The sequence below is a fragment of the Bufo gargarizans genome, chromosome 4 (genome assembly GCF_014858855.1).
Source record: "Bufo gargarizans isolate SCDJY-AF-19 chromosome 4, ASM1485885v1, whole genome shotgun sequence".
NCBI classification, from domain to species: Eukaryota; Metazoa; Chordata; class Amphibia; order Anura; family Bufonidae; genus Bufo; species Bufo gargarizans.
This window is the reverse complement of record NC_058083.1, coordinates 389582990-389602846: the sequence shown is the minus strand read 5'-3', so window position 1 is coordinate 389602846 and position 19857 is coordinate 389582990. Positions and strand designations below refer to the sequence as shown.

At 41.3% G+C, this 19857-nt stretch overlaps 1 protein-coding gene across 1 annotated transcript in view; it reads left to right on the top strand.

Moving 5' to 3' along the window:
• The window catches only part of GALM (galactose mutarotase), a 68364-nt gene that overhangs the window by 23617 nt on the left and 24890 nt on the right, over positions 1-19857 (top strand). Inside the window, exons 3-5 of the mRNA XM_044290323.1 lie at positions 1108-1262; positions 10200-10406; positions 11594-11675. Coding sequence (XP_044146258.1) covers positions 1108-1262; positions 10200-10406; positions 11594-11675 — 444 coding nt within the window. The remainder of the gene's footprint in view (positions 1-1107; positions 1263-10199; positions 10407-11593; positions 11676-19857) is intronic.

The window sequence follows — 19857 nt, the reverse complement described above, 5'->3', positions numbered from 1 at the left end:
ATTTATTGAGACCGGAGTATCTCTACTAGCTCCAGATGCCCCACAATTAGTAAGAGACGCATCTGTGCAGGTCACCAAAATGGAAAACTATACCAGCAAGGGATTTCTGCTATAATCTGCTCCAATTTCCTGGCATAGATTATAATAAATAACTGTGCTGGGCTGGCTGTACAGCCCACTTCCCGCCCTCTAAAACTCCCAAAAAGTTGTAATGACCTTTTGACACCAGTTTTTGGCATACAGGAGATGATAAATGTCCCCCTTAATGTCTTCAGCAGTTGGACCTTCAAGATTCAGTCATACCTTATTTCAAGAACATCTGTCAGCATGAGCAACTCTATTAAATCCGGTATACTGCCTGGTAGAGTTGATCCTGCAGAGTAAAATGATACCTTATTTATGCCCCGTTCCCAAGAAAAGTCAATTTTTATTAATATACAAATTACCTTCTTGGAGCACCAAGGGGCTGGCCACATCCATCGGAACATCAGTTTGTCAACACTAAGTAGTTATGGCCATTCCTCCCTTCCTCTGGATTGACAGGGCCACACATCTGCATCAGTGCAGATAGCTACTGAGTAACATCGAGACTACAATGGAGGTGGGAGAAGATGGGTAAAAAACGGGAAGTCAGGGAATGGCCATAACTGCAGGGTGTTGACAAAACACTGGTGCTCCAAGGGCTCTGGCTGGCCTCTCGGTGGTCCAAGAAGGCATTTTGCATATTAACCAAACATGGAAATTTCTTGGGAACAGGGCAACATAGAGGCATGAATAAGGTTTGGTTTTGTTCAGCATGATCAACCCTACCAGGCAGTGGAGGGTAGATCATGCTGACAGAAGCTCTTTAAAACTGAGTAACTTGAGACAGCATAACAACACACCTTGATCTCCACCACTAATTTTCTGATTAAAACGAGTTGCTTGTCCTAGGGATAATTTAGCCAAAATCAATTCAAGTATTCCTGTAATGGATGTAGTTCACTTGTAAAGATCTGTCCCCATATCCCAATTATTGTGGTTACAATTGGCTTTTGTGAACTGATCCCCAGTTATCTGTTCCACAATTATCATGTTTAGATTTGATTAATGTAAGATATTTTTCAGGATACTTAAACAAGCATCCCTACTTTGGAGCAGTGGTTGGGCGAGTTGCAAACAGGATTGCCAATGGTAAATTTAGTGTTGACGGAGAAGATTACAAGTTACCCATTAATAATGGGCCAAATAGCATCCACGGAGGAATCAAAGGCTTTGACAAGGTAAGGATAAGATAATTCATATACATTTATACACTATATTTATATAGATTAGTATACACAGAATGGAGGCTAATGTGGTGTTGGTGTTTAGGTAAAGTATATTCATATGAATGGGTCAGTTTACCACCCAACTAGAACTTCTTCTCCCACAGTTCCCATAATGAAGCAGTGACCAGTGTTCTCCTGATTTCTGCACAATGGTGTCTTCATTCATCCTCACTTGAAAACCTGCTATAGTGGATCACTTCAGGAAACATACCATTTTGAGCTTAAAGGGAATGTGATTTTGTTTCCTGCCAGTTAAACCAGATAGTGACACATTTTCTAAAACATAGTTTGTTTTTTATTTTCTGATTGCAAGTTTTTTAATTCTATTTCTTGAAAGTGATTTTGGGGGCTGTTATCTCACCTAAACATTTCTTTACAGCATTTCGAGATATGCTTTACGGCAGCGCCATGGGCCATAGACACAATGGACATGAGGAGACCTTATTGACTTCTACAGGAGAGTTTACTAGGCATGCTCTGTGACCTGTGCAGAAGTCAGGAGGGAGTAGTGAAAGAGTAACTAAACTTTTAAATAAAATTTTATTAATGCCACAGTAAAACCTTTTCTAATATACCTTATTAAGTCTTTTTGTTTTTTTATTACACTTTTACCCCCCTAAAGCACACCATTCCCTGTGCACTTAAAATTCACTTCTCTGTACACCACTTACAGCTCAGTGATGTACTGAGTACAAACATGATATTTTATGAATAGGGCCACAGAAGCGCTGTGAGTACAGGCAGGAGCGCATATTGCTGCTCCTCCCCGTGCCTCATGGAGGGTTACTAACTCCTGGCATACCACATGGGTACTCTGTACCCATGTACTATGCCAGGATTAGCGCAGCAGAGCGGGTTCCTACTTCAGCCTGCTTCGCTAAACTAAGAACTGACATACAAATGGCATTTATAATGTAGAGAAAGTTAATACAAGTCACTTACTAATGCATTGTTATTGGCCATATTGCCTCCTTTGCTGGCTGGAGTCTTTTTTTCATCACATTACACACTGCCAGTTTCCATGGTTACGACCACCATGCCATCCAACAGCAGTGGCCGTTCTTGCACACTATAGGAAAAAGCGTAGCCTTCTCTGGCGGCTGGGACCACGGGAGTGCACATAGGTCAGCACTTTTTATATAGTGTGGAAGCAGGACCACCACTGCTGGATTGTAGGGTGGTCATAAACATGAATGCGAGCAATGTATAATGTGATGGAAAAACTAATCCAGGACATCACATTTAGTAAGAGCCTTGTATTAACTTTCTTTACATGATAAATGCCATTTACAGAAGTAAGACAACCCCTTTCATACTAAAAAAAAACATAGAAAAATATTATTTTATTCTTTTCATCATGTCCGTGTACAGCTGAGGTCATCAAGGCGTTAAAGAGGCTTAAAGGGGTTAAGTGGGGGGTTAAATTGGTATTTGTGTCATGTCATATCTTCATGGTTCATATGCATTATCATATTGCTGTTATTGCATTGTGTTTGTAAAGTTTGTCCCTACAACCTCCCTGCAGCCAGGCTCTGCTGATTGTCCCTGCAGCCAGGCTCTGCTGATTTTCCCTGCAGCCAGGCTCTGCTGATTTTCCCTGAAGCCAGGCTCTGCTGATTTTCCCTGCAGCCAGGCTCTGCTGATTCTCCCTGCAGCTTCTCCCTGCAGCCAGGCTCTGCTGATTCTCCCTGCAGCCAGGCTCTGCTGATTCTCCCTGCAGCCAGGCTCTGCTGATTCTCCCTGCAGCCAGGCTCTGCTGATTCTCCCTGCAGCCAGGCTCTGCTGATTCTCCCTGCAGCCAGGCTCTGCTGATTCTCTCTGCAGCCAGGCTCTGCTGATTCTCCCTGCAGCCAGGCTCTGCTGATTCTCCCTGCAGCCAGGCTCTGTGCAGCACAAAATACTGCCGCTTTCACCGCAATATTCAATTGTATTGCTGTCCTGAGGCTGGTGATACAGTTGAATTCAGGAGGGCACCTGCATGTCTGTTGCTCCTAGCATTATTTAATGCTAGCATCATCAAAACTTTATGTACCCGGCCAGCAGCTGTGAGGAACACTTGGGTGGCCCCCAAGACAGCAGGACTTTTCCCTGTAGGGTCTGTGGCCAGTCTGCCCCTGGTTGGCAGCCACTGTAGTTCAAACTATAGTACTGTCCACAAGTCCCAATGATTCTTTGCACCTACTGTATTGTGCATCATTACATGTATTCAGCCTGGAATAGACTTCATCCGAATTCTTCATGCCTGATCAGGGGAGTTAAAGCTCATCTGAAAGACATTGGGTGAAACTGATCAACACAGACAACATAGCCATATTGTCTCATGAGCTCACATTTCAGCCTAGGTATTGAGTTCAGAACAGGTGGGGCTTGTGAATAGCTATGAAATATGAATTTAATGGGAACTTTAAATTAAATAACTTTTTACATATACAAGTATATGAGAGAGATAGCATGTTAGACATCCTATGAGGAAACCCTATTCTCCGGTCTTACATTCTAAATTAATATCACTTATAAGCGTATCTGCCACCAGCAAGCTGAAAGATGAAGTTCACTGGTTACGGGTTCCAAGTACACAGTTCATATTCAAAGAACACCATATGTATCACAATCTGTAATCCTCAGAGCCAACAACACAATAAGATTTCATTATTTTTCACTGGAGCATAACGTGACACATGCCCAAACACGAAAAGTACAGTATGTGTTTATCAGTTCAAACCAACGACTGGGTAAGAGTGCTGCAGCCATTCACAGGCCGCCTTTGATGCCACATTCTGACATTGATATAGAGGATCTTATTGCTAATTGCAATAAACAATCTCAGATGAATCTTAATCAATTCTCTGGCTACATAAGGTACCTTCAAGGTTGTTAACATTAAAAGCTGTTTGATATGATAAGGGTGTGGGCACACGTGCATGAATTTTTAATGCCGTTTTTGAAGCCTAAATCAGGATTGGATCAAAAAGAAGAGAAAGTATCAAGGACAGATACTGTCTCTTCTGATCTCAAACTGCATTGAGACCTGCACATGTGACTGTACCTTATAGGCTATGTACACCTTCTGAGACCATTTTTTTTTATGATTGCGTGTTACAAATTTTTGGGTAAAAATATTTTTTTCCAATTGGTCTTTATTTAAAATACTGAGCTGTTCTGTCACAAAGGGTGAACTGTTTTCTAGCTATGTGACTGGTACTTTCACTTTATGTCATCTAATAAACCTGATCTCTAAACTATTGAGAGGTCATAAACCACATTCTTTAAGCCACATTCTTATGGGTAAGATAAGGACTGAGCTAAATTGAGTGTTTATAATGTCAGAGAGCAGAGATAAGGAGTCCATCTGCTCCTGGCCTTATGGAAAAGGTTGCTACTAGAGTGTCTCAGCTCTATACAGAAAAAAGAAAGCCATATTTTTAATAAAGACCAATAAAAAAATATATTTTTAGCTCAAAATGAATACAATGCAATAATAAAAAATATGCCCCCAAAGGTGTCCATAGCCTTTAAGAATGGTAGATTTGTAAGTTTCATGTACATAACAAGCTCATTACAGAGCACTGTGATGCTTTACTTTTAGAATCTTGTTGGGTCCGAGTTCACACACTCCGACCCACTGATGTCATCTCCTGACATCACGGTGACATGCTAGAAGATGTTTTAAACCTTTCAAGGGGTTTCCCAGTCTGTAGATATTTATGACATATCATGTTGCCGGCAACCCACCGTTCAGCAGTCACTCTGTTCATCCGCTTTTCACTTTGCACCGGAGCGTGTGAAAGGCCCTTTAAACAACCACTAATCGCTTTGTATATTGTCAATCGGCATTCATTTTATTGCCCAGAATTGGCCTGTGTAAGAGCATCTTTCACTGGCATTTGAAACCCCGATCTTCTTAAATTCCCTCCACTGTTTAAGACTATCCTCAAACTCTAAGCTATGGGCAACCGTTCATAAACTAATTCGAATTAGGATGCACATGGGCAGCATGGTTGAGCTTATTTTATCTGCTGATTGTTTTAATTGTATTTCCATGACCATAACAAATTAAGTGACCTAAATGAGAAAAGAGACGTGAAATGCTCAGAGTGATGTGACACTTTGGAAACATCAGTCTCCTCTAGGGAATGACATTTATAAAAGCAATAAATCACATGAGAGGAGAGAACAGCTTTCAGCACTGCAGACGAGATACGCTGTGATCCAATACACATCAATTCAATGAACATTACCGACATTCTGTAAAAACCGTATTGCTTCATGGCTACTGCAGTAAAATACCACTAGATGTGCTATTGCCATTCATGGGATCTAATAAATTTCGTGGACAGTGAGGCTGAAAAATGGGAATTTTTTTAAAAGGGGCTATTCCAAGAAAAATATCCCTATGCAATGAATATGGGATTTCAAATGAAGCATTATTGCAATACACATGCAGGACCCTGCCATATTTCACCTTAAGGACCAGGCCATTTTTTGCAAATCTAACGTGTCACTTTAATGTGGTGATAACTTTAAAACGCTTTTACTTATCCAGGCCATTCTGAGATTGTTTTCTCATCACATATTGTACTTAATGACAGTGGTAAAATTTAGTAAACAAATTTCATTTTTATTTATGAAAAATTAGCTAATTTACCAAAAAAGTTAGAAAAATTAGCAAATTAGCAAATTTCTATTTCTCTACTTTTATAATATAGTAATACCTCCAAAAATAGTTATACTTTACATTCACAATATGTCTACTTCATGTTTGGATTATTTTTTGAATGCCATCCTAAAAATTAAAGGACCATTTCAGGTCTGAAGTCACTTTGTGAGGCTTACATAATAGAAACCACCCAAAAATGACCCCATTTTAGAAACTACTCCCCTCAAGGTATTCAAACTTTGTTAACCCTTTTGGTGTTCCACAAGAATTAATGGAAAATTTCTGAATTTCACTTTTTTGCCAAATTTTCCATTTTAATCAATTTTTTCCAGTATCAAAGCAAGGGTTAACAGCCAAACAAAATGCAATATTTATGGCCCTGATTCTGTACTTTACAGAAACACACCATTTGGGATCGTAAACTGCCGTATGGGCACACGGCATTGTGCAGAAGGAAAGGAACGCCATATGGTTTTTGGAAGGCAGATTTTGCTGGACTGGTTTTTTGACACCATGTCCCATTTGAGGCGCCCTTGATGCACCCCTAAAGTAGAAACTCCAAAAAAGTGACCCCATTTTGGAAACTACGGGATAAGGTGGCAGTTTTGTTGGTACTATTAGGGTACATATGATTTTGGTCAAGGTAACAAAAAATAGCTGTTCTGGCACCGTTTTTATTAATATTAAATATTGTTCTGTTTCTGTATGTACATTTTCCTCTCTCATACCACCCCTCAAACTGTTTCTCAAGTGGCCAAAATTCTGGTCCACCTTCTCCTGCATTAAGCGGTGGACTAAAATGCTCAGTTGCTTCCCTGATCTCTTCTCTTAGCGCCTGCAAAGCAGATAAAGCGGCCCCATTCCTTTCATTCACTCTTCTCTAAGTCTAAGTCCATAGAAATATATAGCTATATCTAGACAGGAGAAGGAAATTACGTTGCATACCATAGTGCTACTTATTACTAGTATCTCTTCTGCTGCCTGTAAGGGACTGATTTCTTTGCAGGGGAGGACGAGTTTAGCAAGGACTGATTGTAATACACCCATGGGGTTGCAGGTGCTTGAACTTCTGCTAACCCACAGAAAGTGAAGATAGAAGGCTTCCAGATAATTTATCATGAGTAAGGCCTCATGCATTTTTGGTCAGATTCACACTTTTTGCAGATCGGTCCGTTTTGCGGACAAGAATAGGCATTTTTAACAAAGGGGAGGATGTCTGGATCCCCAAAATACAGAACACACACAGCTGCTATCCGTGTTTTGCAGATATGCGATTCGCGGACCGTACAAAATGATACGGTCATGTGCATGACGCCTTAAAAAAGAGAAAACCCCCCTACTAAAATTACATTAGAGAGCTGCATTTAATGGTGTAAAAATGGTGTGCCTTACTTCAGATACTTTTCTTTCTTTTTTTTTATTTTGTGAGAAAGCCACTTTCTTCCCCTTGAATACAAAGGAAAAACGGTGGCAAGCAGTCCCACAAGAATCTTTATTTTCTGGCCCATTAGAAAGGTGCAGTGCCTTGCAAAAGTATTCACCCCCTTGACTTTTTTCGTATTTTGGTGCCTCACAACCTGGAATCAACATAGATTGAGGATTTGCATCACTTAATTTACAGAACATGCCCACAACTTTGAAGATGTTTGTTTGTTTTTATTGTGAAGCAAACAACAAATAGGACAAAATAACAGAAAAAGTCAATGTGCATAACTATTCACTCCCCTAAAGTCAATACTTTGTAGAGCCACCTTTTGCAGCAATCATAGCTCCAAGTCGCTTTGGATAAGTCTCTACTTGCCACATATTACTACTGGGATTTTTGCCCATTCCTCCTTGCAAAACTGCTCCAGCTCCTTCAAGTTGGATGGTTTGAGCTTGTGAACAGCAATCTTTAAGTCTGACCACAGATTTTCTATTGGATTGAGATCTGGGCTTTGACTAGGCCATTCCAGCACATTTACATGTTTCCCCTTAAACCACTCAAGTGTTGCTTTAGCGGTGTGTTTGGGGTCATTGTCCTGCTGGAAGGTAAACCTCCGTCCTAGCCTCAAATCACGCACAGAGTGGTACAGGTTTTGCTCAGGAATATCCCTGTATTTAGCACCATCCATCTTTCCCTCAACTCTGACCAGTTTCCCAGTCCCGGTTGCTGGAAAAACCTCCCCACAGCATAATGCTGCCACCACCATGTTTCACTGTGGGGTGATGTGATGTGTTGGGGTTGCGCCAGACATAGTGTTTTCTTTGATGGCCAAAAAGTTCAATTTTAGTCTCATCAGATCAGAGCACATTCCTCCATACATTTTGTGAGTCTCCCACATGCCTTTTTGCAAACTCACAATGTGCCTTTTCGTTTTTAGCTGAAAGTAATGGCTTTCTTCTGGCCACTCTGCCATAAAGCCCAACTCTATGGAGCGTACGGCTTATTGTCGTCCAATGTACAGATACTCCAGTCTCTGCTGTGGAACTCTGCAGCTCCTCCAGGGTTACCTTAGGTCTCTGTGCTGCCTCTCTGATTAATGCCCTCCTTGCCCGGTCCGTGAGTTTTGGTGGGCGGCCATATCTTGGCAGGTTTGCTGTTGTGCCATGTTCTTTCCATTTGGTTATGACCGATTTGATGGTGCTCCTGGGGATCATCAAAGATTTGGATATTTTTTTATAACCTAACCCTGACTTGTACTTCTCAACAACATTGTCCCTTACTTGTTTGGAGAGTTCCTTGGTCTTCATGGCAGTGTTTGGTTAGTGATGCCTCTTGCTTAGGTGTTGCGGCCTCTGGGGCCTTTCAAAAAAGCTGTGTATATGCAATGACAGATCATGTGACACTTAGATTGCACACAGATGTACATCATTTCACTAATGATGTGACTTCTGAAGGTAATTGGTTGCACCAGAGCTTTTTATGGGCTATCTAACAAAGGGGGTGAATACATACGCACGTGTCAATTTTCTGGGTTTTATTTATAAACAATAGTTTTATTTATATATTTTTATTATTTTACTTCACCAACTTAGACTATTGTGTTCTGATCCATCACATAAAATTCAGATTAACAAAACATTGAACTTAAGGCTGTAATGTAACAAAACACAAAAAAAGTCAAGGGGGGTGATTATTTTTGAAAGACACTGTACATGATGTAAATATTAGTGAAGTTAATCTTCTTTCCGGTGACTGTATTTGTGAGCAATAACCTCTCTTCTGATCCTTAGCTGTGTCATGGGACCAACACTCTGCCTCTCCAACTTACACAGGACAGGAAGCCAGTTACTTTTCTATTCATTCCTATGAGACTGACATTGAGGCACCTATAGGAATACATAGAGAAACTGACTCCCTGTCCACACATAACAAGCTGTGTCAGCTGGAAAGTCAGAGTGCTGGTCACATGACACAGCTGAGGATCAGAAGGGAGGTTATAACAATAAAATACAGTGACCTTCACTACAGTTTACATCATGTACCTTTCTATCAGGTCAGAGAATAAAAAATGTTGTGGAAGTGCTTCTTTAAAAAATATCAGATACAAACGCCACAGCCCCTGCGTTGAATAAAACTGTGACCAAAATGAATAAAACTTTTTTTTGTTTACAGCAGTAGTGGCAGGAGGGGGGAGGAATGTGACTTCCTTAGGTGGTCTTTGAATTACTTTGAGTCATGCGCTGCCCTGTGGCTTACATAGCAAAGAAAAAAAATAGACACATTTTAAGTGCTGCTTGATACCACCACAAACACCTCCATTTTTGTCAATAAGTTCTGGCGGTCCAATCCCTTTTGTATACAAGTTCAAGCTATTGTGGAAACCACATCATTGCGCAGGTTCTCACCGCTCTTTGAAATGGGGATGAGAGAAACCTGTCATAGGGCCTCCTCTTTTCTTGGCCCTATAGTAGAAGCATGGCCTGCCTCTATGGTACATACTTGTCTGATATCAACTCGTCTGGCCCTGCACTAAGCATTTGAATAATGTTCCCAAGTTTTTGTCTACGTTTTGATGTGTTTTTGAAGCATTACAACTGCGCTCGGTAAAATTTATTTAGCTCCCAGTCCCTTAGTTGTCCTCTAGGTTGAAGGGTTAAGATTCTATTCATCAGTTTCTCTAACAAAAAAATTCCTATGATTTCATGACATTTACTTCATTTTTAACTGAAATCCAAATGCGTTTTTTGGCTTTGAAATAATCACAAGACTGAATTTACATGAGTATTTCATGATTGCTATGTCGCAGGTACTTTGGAAACCTAAGGAGATTGAAAATGGGGTTCAATTCTCTTACACAAGTGCTGATGGAGAAGAAGGATACCCTGGTGAATTAACAGTCTGGGTGACCTACACACTTGTTGGCAGTGAGCTCACTATAAACTATAAGGCTCGGACCAATAAGAGCACACCGATCAATCTGACAAACCACTCTTACTTCAATTTGGCAGGACAGGTAACAGCATAATATATAGTATATAAATAATTGTAATACCTCTGATGAGATGCGCTTTCTTTCTATTTCTGACTTTTGAAAATAACATTTCAATAATGTGCAGCGAGTATCTATTAGGTGCCAATACACCAAAATCAAAGAAAATAGAACGTGTGGAATATTAAAAGTGATTTTGAATTTGCTCCTATACGTGGTAATGATTTGCAGGAGGTTAATTGGGTGGATTGTGCATTCTGGAAGATCCTTGAGATAAACAATTTAGGGCAGATCTTTGTTGGTGACAGATTGCTAGGCTATAAAGAAATGAAGATGAAATATTCACTTCCTGATGACGGAAGATTATACAATTAGCAATTAAAACATGCCATGAAATCTAAAATGGTTGATTTCAGGACTTCTGAAATCCCTAACTAGAAAAGGGAGTATTTCTCATGTATATAAACTCTTACTTTATAAGAAGCTCGCGAAATCTTCACTATTGGCCCACAGACTTTGGAATCCGTATGTAGTTTGATCTATGCAGAATCAATGGGATCAGATCTTTCAGAATGCACAATCTATATTGCTAAACTTTACCCAGAGGGTTTCACAATTATTTATTGTACATCGCTTATACTACTCTCCCAATGCAGAGAGAGATTCATATTGCCCTAGATGTGGGACTTAGCAGACTGGTAATATTTATCTGCTAAGGTCTTGTCCTTTCATACACAGGTTTTGGGTATTGTTGGTGGATCATATATCTCAAACCTTTGGTATGAAGTTAGAGATTAATTTTGAAATTTTTATTCTGGGGTTTATAAGCGCAGAAATATAGAATAACCCGTGATGAGAGGGGGCTTGTCACCGTCGCGACATGCTATTGGCTGCTCGGGGCAAGATGATCTATAGAAGAGGCCTGGGCATTGTGGAGGGCATTTTTAGAATTGGATAACCCCTTTAATGCTTATTCAGCTATATATAGAATCATTCATTATATATATTCCTTCAAAAGAGACTCTCCAAAAAACTCAAAGTAATTATGGGTAAAGTTAGGTGAGTTTTATGAAATTACTTACTACTGCTTCCCTTTGCTCCTAACTGAAATTTTACTAAATGTACTGATGTCATATAGTAGCAATGTTACATCTGTATTTATTTGAATGTCTACGCTTTGACTAATTCATTTTTTTTAAACTTTTTTCAAGGGTTCAGAAAACATATATGATCATGAGATTTCTATTGATGCTGAGCACTATCTTCCTGTAGATGACACCATGATACCAACAGGTATGACTTCCATAACATATTAAAGTGTACCTAAACCTTAAAGTACACTTTATTAAAACCTGTAGTAAATGTGCTAAAAATAACATTTCTAATATACTTTTTTTTTAAATTAAAAAAAATTTGTGCACAAAAAGGCACCTGAAGTGTGCCTATCACGTTTTAGAATCCATACTCCCATACAACTCTGTGTATGGGAGTACGGATTCCCCTATGGCCGTACTAAGCGCTGTATAGGCAGGAACTCCAATGCACATTGCTGCTCCTTTATGTACGAGCGCTGCTCCGCTAAAACCTGGCATAGAAGTGCTGTGTCAGGCTTTAGCAGAGAGCGGGCACAAGCAGGAGAGCGTTGTCAACTCTCCACTCAGCTAATAGTCTGGATCAGGAAAAAGTCTCTCTTTACAAAAGTGCAGAGTGGGAGTAGTACATCCAACGCTAACAATTCACAGTGCAAATCTTCCCAGGAAGCAATGTATGGATTTGAGTAGGAAAGGGAATTATAGTACTCTTTCCTCTCTATCTTCCCAAAGTCTTTTTCTGCAGAATATATGGCTGGCAGTATTGCTCTGGCAATGCTAGCTGCAATTTCCAACTGAGGGATACAGGGCATAAGATAGGCCAGATCGTGTCCCAGTGTGAAGGGTGTCTCAACAATGCCCCTCTCAAAGTCTATAGCTTTCATCAGAAAATACCTTACTGGTTGACTCCAAAACTTGGCAATGCAGATTCTGGACCTTCTTGACTTTTTGCTTTATCTTTCTATTTCTTGAGTAATGTAGAAATGGTGAGGTGTTTCTCCTCAGAGAAGGTGATTCTCTGGATTTTTAGTCCAGTCCTGTGAGGAGTAGAGGACATGGAGCCGCCTCCTTTCTCTTCCTCTGCTAACAATCAGCTAGACTGAGATAGGGGCAGATCCAGGATCCACACCCAACTTCCTGCAGGGGCTTTGTCAGAGTTGGTTTACTCAGTCACTTCCATACATAACCATACTGGTATTAAATGACAAAAGGGGAGGCGCATGCCCGCAGGTTGAGGAGGAGGACATGCTTCTATGAGCTCCGTGCCAAACTAATCCCTCTACAAGCGCCGTTTTACCGGCTCCACAAGCCTTTAAACTTGGTGTCCGACAACCCAAGAATGTCCCGCAACAGAGGGAAGTCGAGAACGGTAAGTACACCAGCGCCATCACAGACTTTACCTGAACTCTTCAGAGGTACTGGGCGCTCTACAATGGCGGATCCCTCTCTAGCTCCAGCTAGCCCTGCCTCCTCCACTAACAGCGGCTGCATGCCGGAGCCACAAGGCTAACAACAAGGCCAGGCAGAACTCTTTGCCAACATTGCTGCTCTGTTTCCTACAGAACTTTCACAAGGAGTGGCGGAGTTTACACGCCAAATCCAGTACTTGGGGCAGCGGGTCTCTGACCTGGAGACCCTCACTGATGATATTGCAGATGTGTTGGGCTCCGCCAGAGCAGACATTAATTCACATGCAGCGCAACTGGAGGAGCTGGAGTCCAAGATAGAGGACCTTAAAAACCGGTCCCGCAGAGGAAACCTCCATGTAAAGGGTCTGCCCGAATCATATCTGGACTTACAAACCACCATGACAGCTCTATTCACGGCCCTCCTGCCACAAGAGGAGCAAAACCGCCTGAAAATGGACAGGGTCCACAGGGCTTTGGGGGAAACCCCGCTCGAATGATTTACCAAGGGACGTGGTCCTAAAATTTCAAAATTTCATCATCCTGAGGTCAGAGACCTGATTTTGGCTGCAGCCAGAAATATCCCGGAGCTGCCGGGCCTACCTCCATCTGTGCACCTGTATACGGATCTTTTTTTGAAAAGTTTTATTTTTCTATAAGTTTTTTATTGATCGCTTTATCCTACTGATTTTTTTAGTCCTATATCAGGGATTCGGCTTAGTGGACTTTCATGTTACCTTAACTAAGAGGGTTGATGGAGATGGAGATTCGCGCCATTTTTGGGCGAGACTTCCTCTCACCCAACCCGCCATTATGTGCTGACTTGGTTCAGCTTTTGCCATACTATGCAGTTTATGCATCTGTTTTATTGTTAAAAGTTTTGTTTCATGACTTTTGTTCTAGAGATCACCCAAATTACAACATTGATAAGGTCCTGCATATAAGTGTAGGGGTGAGGGTGGGGGTTCATGAGATAAAGGACATCCCCTACTTTAGCACACACAAACTTCTCATACTATATCGGCAATGTATAAGATATTATCCCATAATGTCCGAGGCTTGAACTCGCCTAGAAAACGGAAAATGGCATTTGCTGTGTATCTGAAACATAAACCTGACATCCTTTGTCTACAGAAATCGCACTATACACCCGGGTCCCACCCAAAAAAATTTCACTCACAGTACTCTAGGTATTTCTCATCTACCTATCAATCAAAAAGCAGGGGTGTGATAACGTTGTTAAAAAATTATTTCTCGATGTCCGTGCTGCAATAGATTTTCGACCCCAATGGGAGATTTGTTATTTTGCTGGGAACATACCGGGAGGAAACATTATGTCTTGTCAATGTGTATGCACCTAATGATGATCCTGTATCATTCCTGGGGGAGATGGGAACCATTATTGAATCCCTCACATATCACAAGATCATTTGGTGTGGGGACTTTAACCTTACTATTAACCCTGTATTGGACCGTTCGTCCCCCCTACCCAGCAACGTCCACGTTCACACAAGATCAAGATTCGAAAGTTCTTAGAGTCTTTAACTATAGCTGACACGTGGAGGGAACATAATGGGCCACAAAGGAGTTATACATATTACTCACCTATACATCAGTTATATACAGTCATGTGAAAAAATTAGGACACCCTTTGAAAGCATGTGGTTTTTTGTAACATTTTTAATAAAAGGTTATTTCATCTCCGTTTCAACAATACAGAGAGATTAAAGTAATCCAACTAAACAAAGAAAACTGAAGAAAAGTCTTTTCAAGATCTTCTGTAAATGTCATTCTACAAAAATGCCTATTCTAACTGAGGAAAAAGATAGGACACCCTCACATGTATTCCCTCTTAAATTGGCTCAGATCTCACACAGGTATATCACACCAGGTGCACATAATTAGTAGATCGTTACTCTGCATGTTGAATGAGGCTTGCCCTATTTAAACCTCAGACATTTAGTTTGGTGTGCTCCTGACTGTTGAAGTGAGAGTGAGCACCATGGTGAGAGCAAAAGAGCTGTCAGAGGACTTCAGAAAAAAGATTGTAGCAGCCTATGAGTCTGGGAAGGGATTTAAAAAGATCTCAAAAGATTTTGAAATCAGCCATTCCACTGTCCGGAAGATAGTCTACAAGTGGAGGGCTTTCAAAACAACTGCCAACATGCCCAGGACTGGTCGCCCCAGCAAGTTCACCCCAAGAGCAGACCGCAAGATGCTAAAAGAGGTCTCCAAAAACCCTAAAGTGTCATCTCGAGAACTACAGCAGGCTCTGGCTACTGTTGATGTAGAAGTACATGCCTCTACAATCAGAAAGAGACTGTACAAGTTTAACTTGCATGGGAGGTGTGCAAGGAGGAAACCTTTGCTTTCCAAGAGAAACATCGAGGCCAGACTGACATTTGCCAGAGATAAAGTTGACAAAGACCAGGACTTCTGGAATAATGTTCTTTGGACAGATGAGTCCAAAATTGAATTATTTGGACACAACAGCAGAGGACATGTTTGGCGTAAACCAAACACAGCATTCCAAGAAAAGAACCTCATACCAACTGTGAAGCATGGAGGTGGAAGTGTCATGGTTTGGGGCTGCTTTGCTGCAGCAGGACCTGGTCAGCTCACCATCATAGAATCCACGATGAATTCTACTGTGTATCAGAAGGTGCTTGAAGAACATGTGAGACCATCAGTTAGAAAATTAAAGCTGAAGCGGAACTGGACCATGCAACATGACAATGACCCAAAACATACTAGTAAATCAACCAAAGATTGGCTGAAAAAGAAGAAATGGAGAGTCCTGGAATGGCCAAGTCAAAGTCCAGATTTGAATCCCATTGAGATGCTGTGGGGTGACTTGAAAAGGGCTGTACGTGCAAGAAACCCCTCAAACATCTCACAGCTGAAAAAGTTCTGCATTGAGGAGTGGGGTAAAATTTCCTCAGACCGATGTCGAAGACTGGTAGATGGCTACAAGAACCGTCTCACTGCAGTTATTTCAGCCAAAGGAGGTAACACTCGCTATTAGGGGCAAGGGTGTCCTATCTTTTTCCTCAGTTAGAATAGGCATTTTTGTAGAATGACATTTACAGAAGATCTTGAAAAGACTTTTCTTCAGTTTTCTTTGTTTAGTCGGATTACTTTAATCTCTCTGTATTGTTGAAACGGAGATGAAATAACCTTTTATTAAAAATGTTACAAAAAACCACATGCTTTCAAAGGGTGTCCTAATTTTTTCACATGACTGTACATGCATCAACATGATATTCACCTCCACGGCCCTTCTCCCCTCATACTCTAGACATATCCTCTCTTCCTGGTCGGATCATGACATGGTGTTGACCGACATAGCTATGGCTGATCGTACTACTTCAGGTTATGCGTAGAGACTAAACGAGTCCTTATCCCCCTCCCTATATCTCCTAAAGGACATTAAAGACACTAAACTACAACTGAACTCTATCCTCTCTAACAATACAGAGAAAACCCTACGTTGGACAGCATCATATTATTATAGATACGCAAACAAACCCGATAAGATGTTAGCCTCCCAGCTTAAGGCAAAACAGAAAATAAACCAGGTTTTTCAGTTACGTACGTGTTCGGGCCAACTTACCTCTAACCCAGACACTATACACCACACTATTCACTCCTTTTATCAGAAACTATACTCCACTCCCAGCACTCCCTCCGATTCCCACATACAGAACTTCTTATCAGCTGTGTCTATTCCCCGGATAACTTCATAAACTTTGTTAGAACTAGGCAGACCGATATCCAATGACGAAGTTGAATATACTATAAACAACGTGAAGACAGGTAAAGCCCCCGGCCCGGATGGTTTTTCGGCGCTATACTTTAAAAAATTTGCCCCTTTACTTTCCACGCATATTGCTAATTATTGCAACCTCCAGCTACAAGGACATACTCCCCCAGCAGAATTTCTACAGGCCAATATTACAGTTATCCCTAAACCCAACAAGGACCCTCTGAACCCATCCAACTACAGACCCATATCCCTCCTTAATCTAGACAACAAAACATTTACATTCATCTTGGCCTGTCGGTTAAACACCATCTTGCCAGGTCTTATACACAAGGACCAGGTAGGGTTCATACCTGGGAGAGAAGCCCCTGACAATATTAGGAAGGTTTTGAATCTCATTCAAGATGCTAATAGGAACAATATCCCTCTAGCACTGTTAGCTTTAGATACAGAAAAAGCCTTTGATTCGGTTACATGGGATTACCTACACAAAGTCCTATCTAGAATGGGAGGGGAACGGCCCGTTCCTCATGGCAATAAGTTCTTTATATTCTTGCCCTGAGGCACATCTTAAACTCCCCACCTCTTGCCCATCCCCTATACGGATATGCAGAGGTACACAACAAGGATGCCCCTTATCCCCAGCCCTATTTGCCATGGCAATAGAACCCTTGGCCATTCACATTAGAAACAACCCTGATATCAAAGGATTAACTGTAGGAGGGACAGAATATAAATTAAACTTATTTGCTGACGACTTACTAATGTCCGTTACTAACCCCGTTATGTCCTTCCCAACTCTGCTGCATCTACTGCAAACCTTTTCAGAGGTATCTGGTCTTAAAATTAATCACAACAAGTCGGAACTACTCCTCTGTAATATCCCCCCACAAACGAAAGAACTATTGCTAAAGAAATTTCCCCTTTCAGCACAAGTTACATTATATCTCATATGTAGGGACGTTGTTACCAACCAAAATTGACTGGGTATATAGAACCAACTTTCTTCCGATGTACCGTAAAATCAAACAGGACTTAAAATCTTGGGGCTCTCTACCGGTTTTCGTGGGTAGGCAGGATACACATAATTAAAATGGTAGTCCTCCCGAGACTTTTATACTTGTTTAGGACACTCCCTGTCCCTGTTCCCTCAGCAGATTTACAGTCCTTACAGAAGGACATCATGAAGTTCATCTGGGCTAACAAGAGATCACGCATCCCTAAATTAATTATGTGTAGACACAAAGCACAGGGGAGGCTTATCAGTTCCAGATTTGCTGAAATACTATAGGGCAGCAAGATTGGCCCAACTGTTCTTAACGCAACTAGAAAGGAAGAAACAGCCACTCTGGGTCACACTAGAGATGTCACACATGGCACCTTATACTTGGACAGCTTTCATATGGACAGTACCCTCGTTACCACCAGTCATCCGCACTACATCCCTCTTATCACATTACTCATTACTCCTCTGGAGATCAGTGCGATTTAAGTATAAATTGCAATCTACCCCATCCCCATTAACTCCGATATTTGGTAATCCACTGTTCCGCCCGGGTATGCAACACACCGCCTTTACTTGGTGGATAAACAAGAACCTCTGTTCCCTACATAAAATCCTGCGGCAGGGAAAATTGGAACCAAAGGGCGAATTTGTAGACAAACACTCTGCCCCCCCACGCAGGGGAACACTTCAATGTCAATAGGATATTCTCCTTTCTACAGTCATTGATGGGAACCGCCCAGAAACTAGATTTTACCCCTTTTGAAAGAATGATGGCTTACTCCCTATACAAACAGGGGCTACTATCCAGAATATATGGACTGCTCGACGTTCATCCAGAAGGGGTAAAACTTCCATATATGCTAGCGTGGGAAAGCGACATGGGTACAGAATCTTCTATGTCTAAGTGGCATCAATGCTCCCAAACGCTTACGAAGGGCTCCTGGCAGGTCACACTGGCAGAGACCTCTATAAAAATGTTGCATAGAACGTACATGGTGCCGTTCAGGTTGCATCGTATGTACCCAGAGGTATCCCCGAAATGCTTCAGAAATTGTGAAATGGACGGCACGATGCTACACATATGGTGGAACTGTACAGTGATCAGGCGTTTCTGGGATCAGATCTGTTCTTTAATCTCAACGACCCTGGGCTGTGATTACCCCACCACACTCTCACACTGTTTATTAGGCGACAAGCCTTCATGGTTAACGTTCCCCCGATTTAAATTATTGCAGTTTATTTTGTTGGCAGCGAGAATTCATGTAGCCTTCAAGTGGAGATCCTCATCACTCCGCTTTCAAGCTGTCCTGGATAGGGTTAATAAATTACTCTTATGTGAACGATTGACGGCAATAAGAACTGACTCACTAGTCAATTTTGAGAAGGTAGGGGAGCCTTGGTTGTCTTCAGCAAATTCTGTGGACCTAAGATACACCTTCACATTGTAATTTTGATAAATGTGCACTATACAGGGCTATTTATTCTTTGTTACTGGAATGATCTCAGTTGTATTTGTATTTTTAATAACTATTGGCATTGTCTATATTTCCATTATCGATACAGAATGTAATAATGCATTGAAGTATTGCTATTACTATGATCTCAAATAAATGATCTTTGAAACTAAATGACAAAAGAAAACAATTTTGCCTGGTCTGGTTTATTGCACTTTGCATCAGAATGTTGCATCTTAAGTGACACTCTTTTCTGGCTAAGCCATGCGCTCTTGTGGTTTAATACAAGTGCCCCAGAATTCTGGCTCAATCGGAGTCACAATTCTGGTGCAATTACAATAGTAAATCCGCCTGTTTCTTTACATTGCAGTCTTTTCATTCAGTTTCAAGGTCTTCCCCTGTGGTTTTGATTGGTAAAAGGGATGCGCCACGAACAGGCTATTATCCTTTGTAGCCTCAGGTGCCTTTCCTGCCCATCTTGGGCTTATGCATATAGTAAAAGTAGATGTGTGGTGGTAAAGCTTTCTGATGCCCCATTATCATCATGTGTGAATGCAGTTTGAGGGTACATCCACATGGGGCATTAAATATAGCAGAAAACCCCACTCAACCTAGCATGTGAATAAGAAAATCTGTGATGGCAAATCCATGGCATATCTGGCGTGTGAAATCGCTCTTAAGAGAATGTCTCGGTGGTTTGTCAACTGACATAGCAACTTTCTTCATACCCTTTCTGCCAAACAACCTCCAAATTT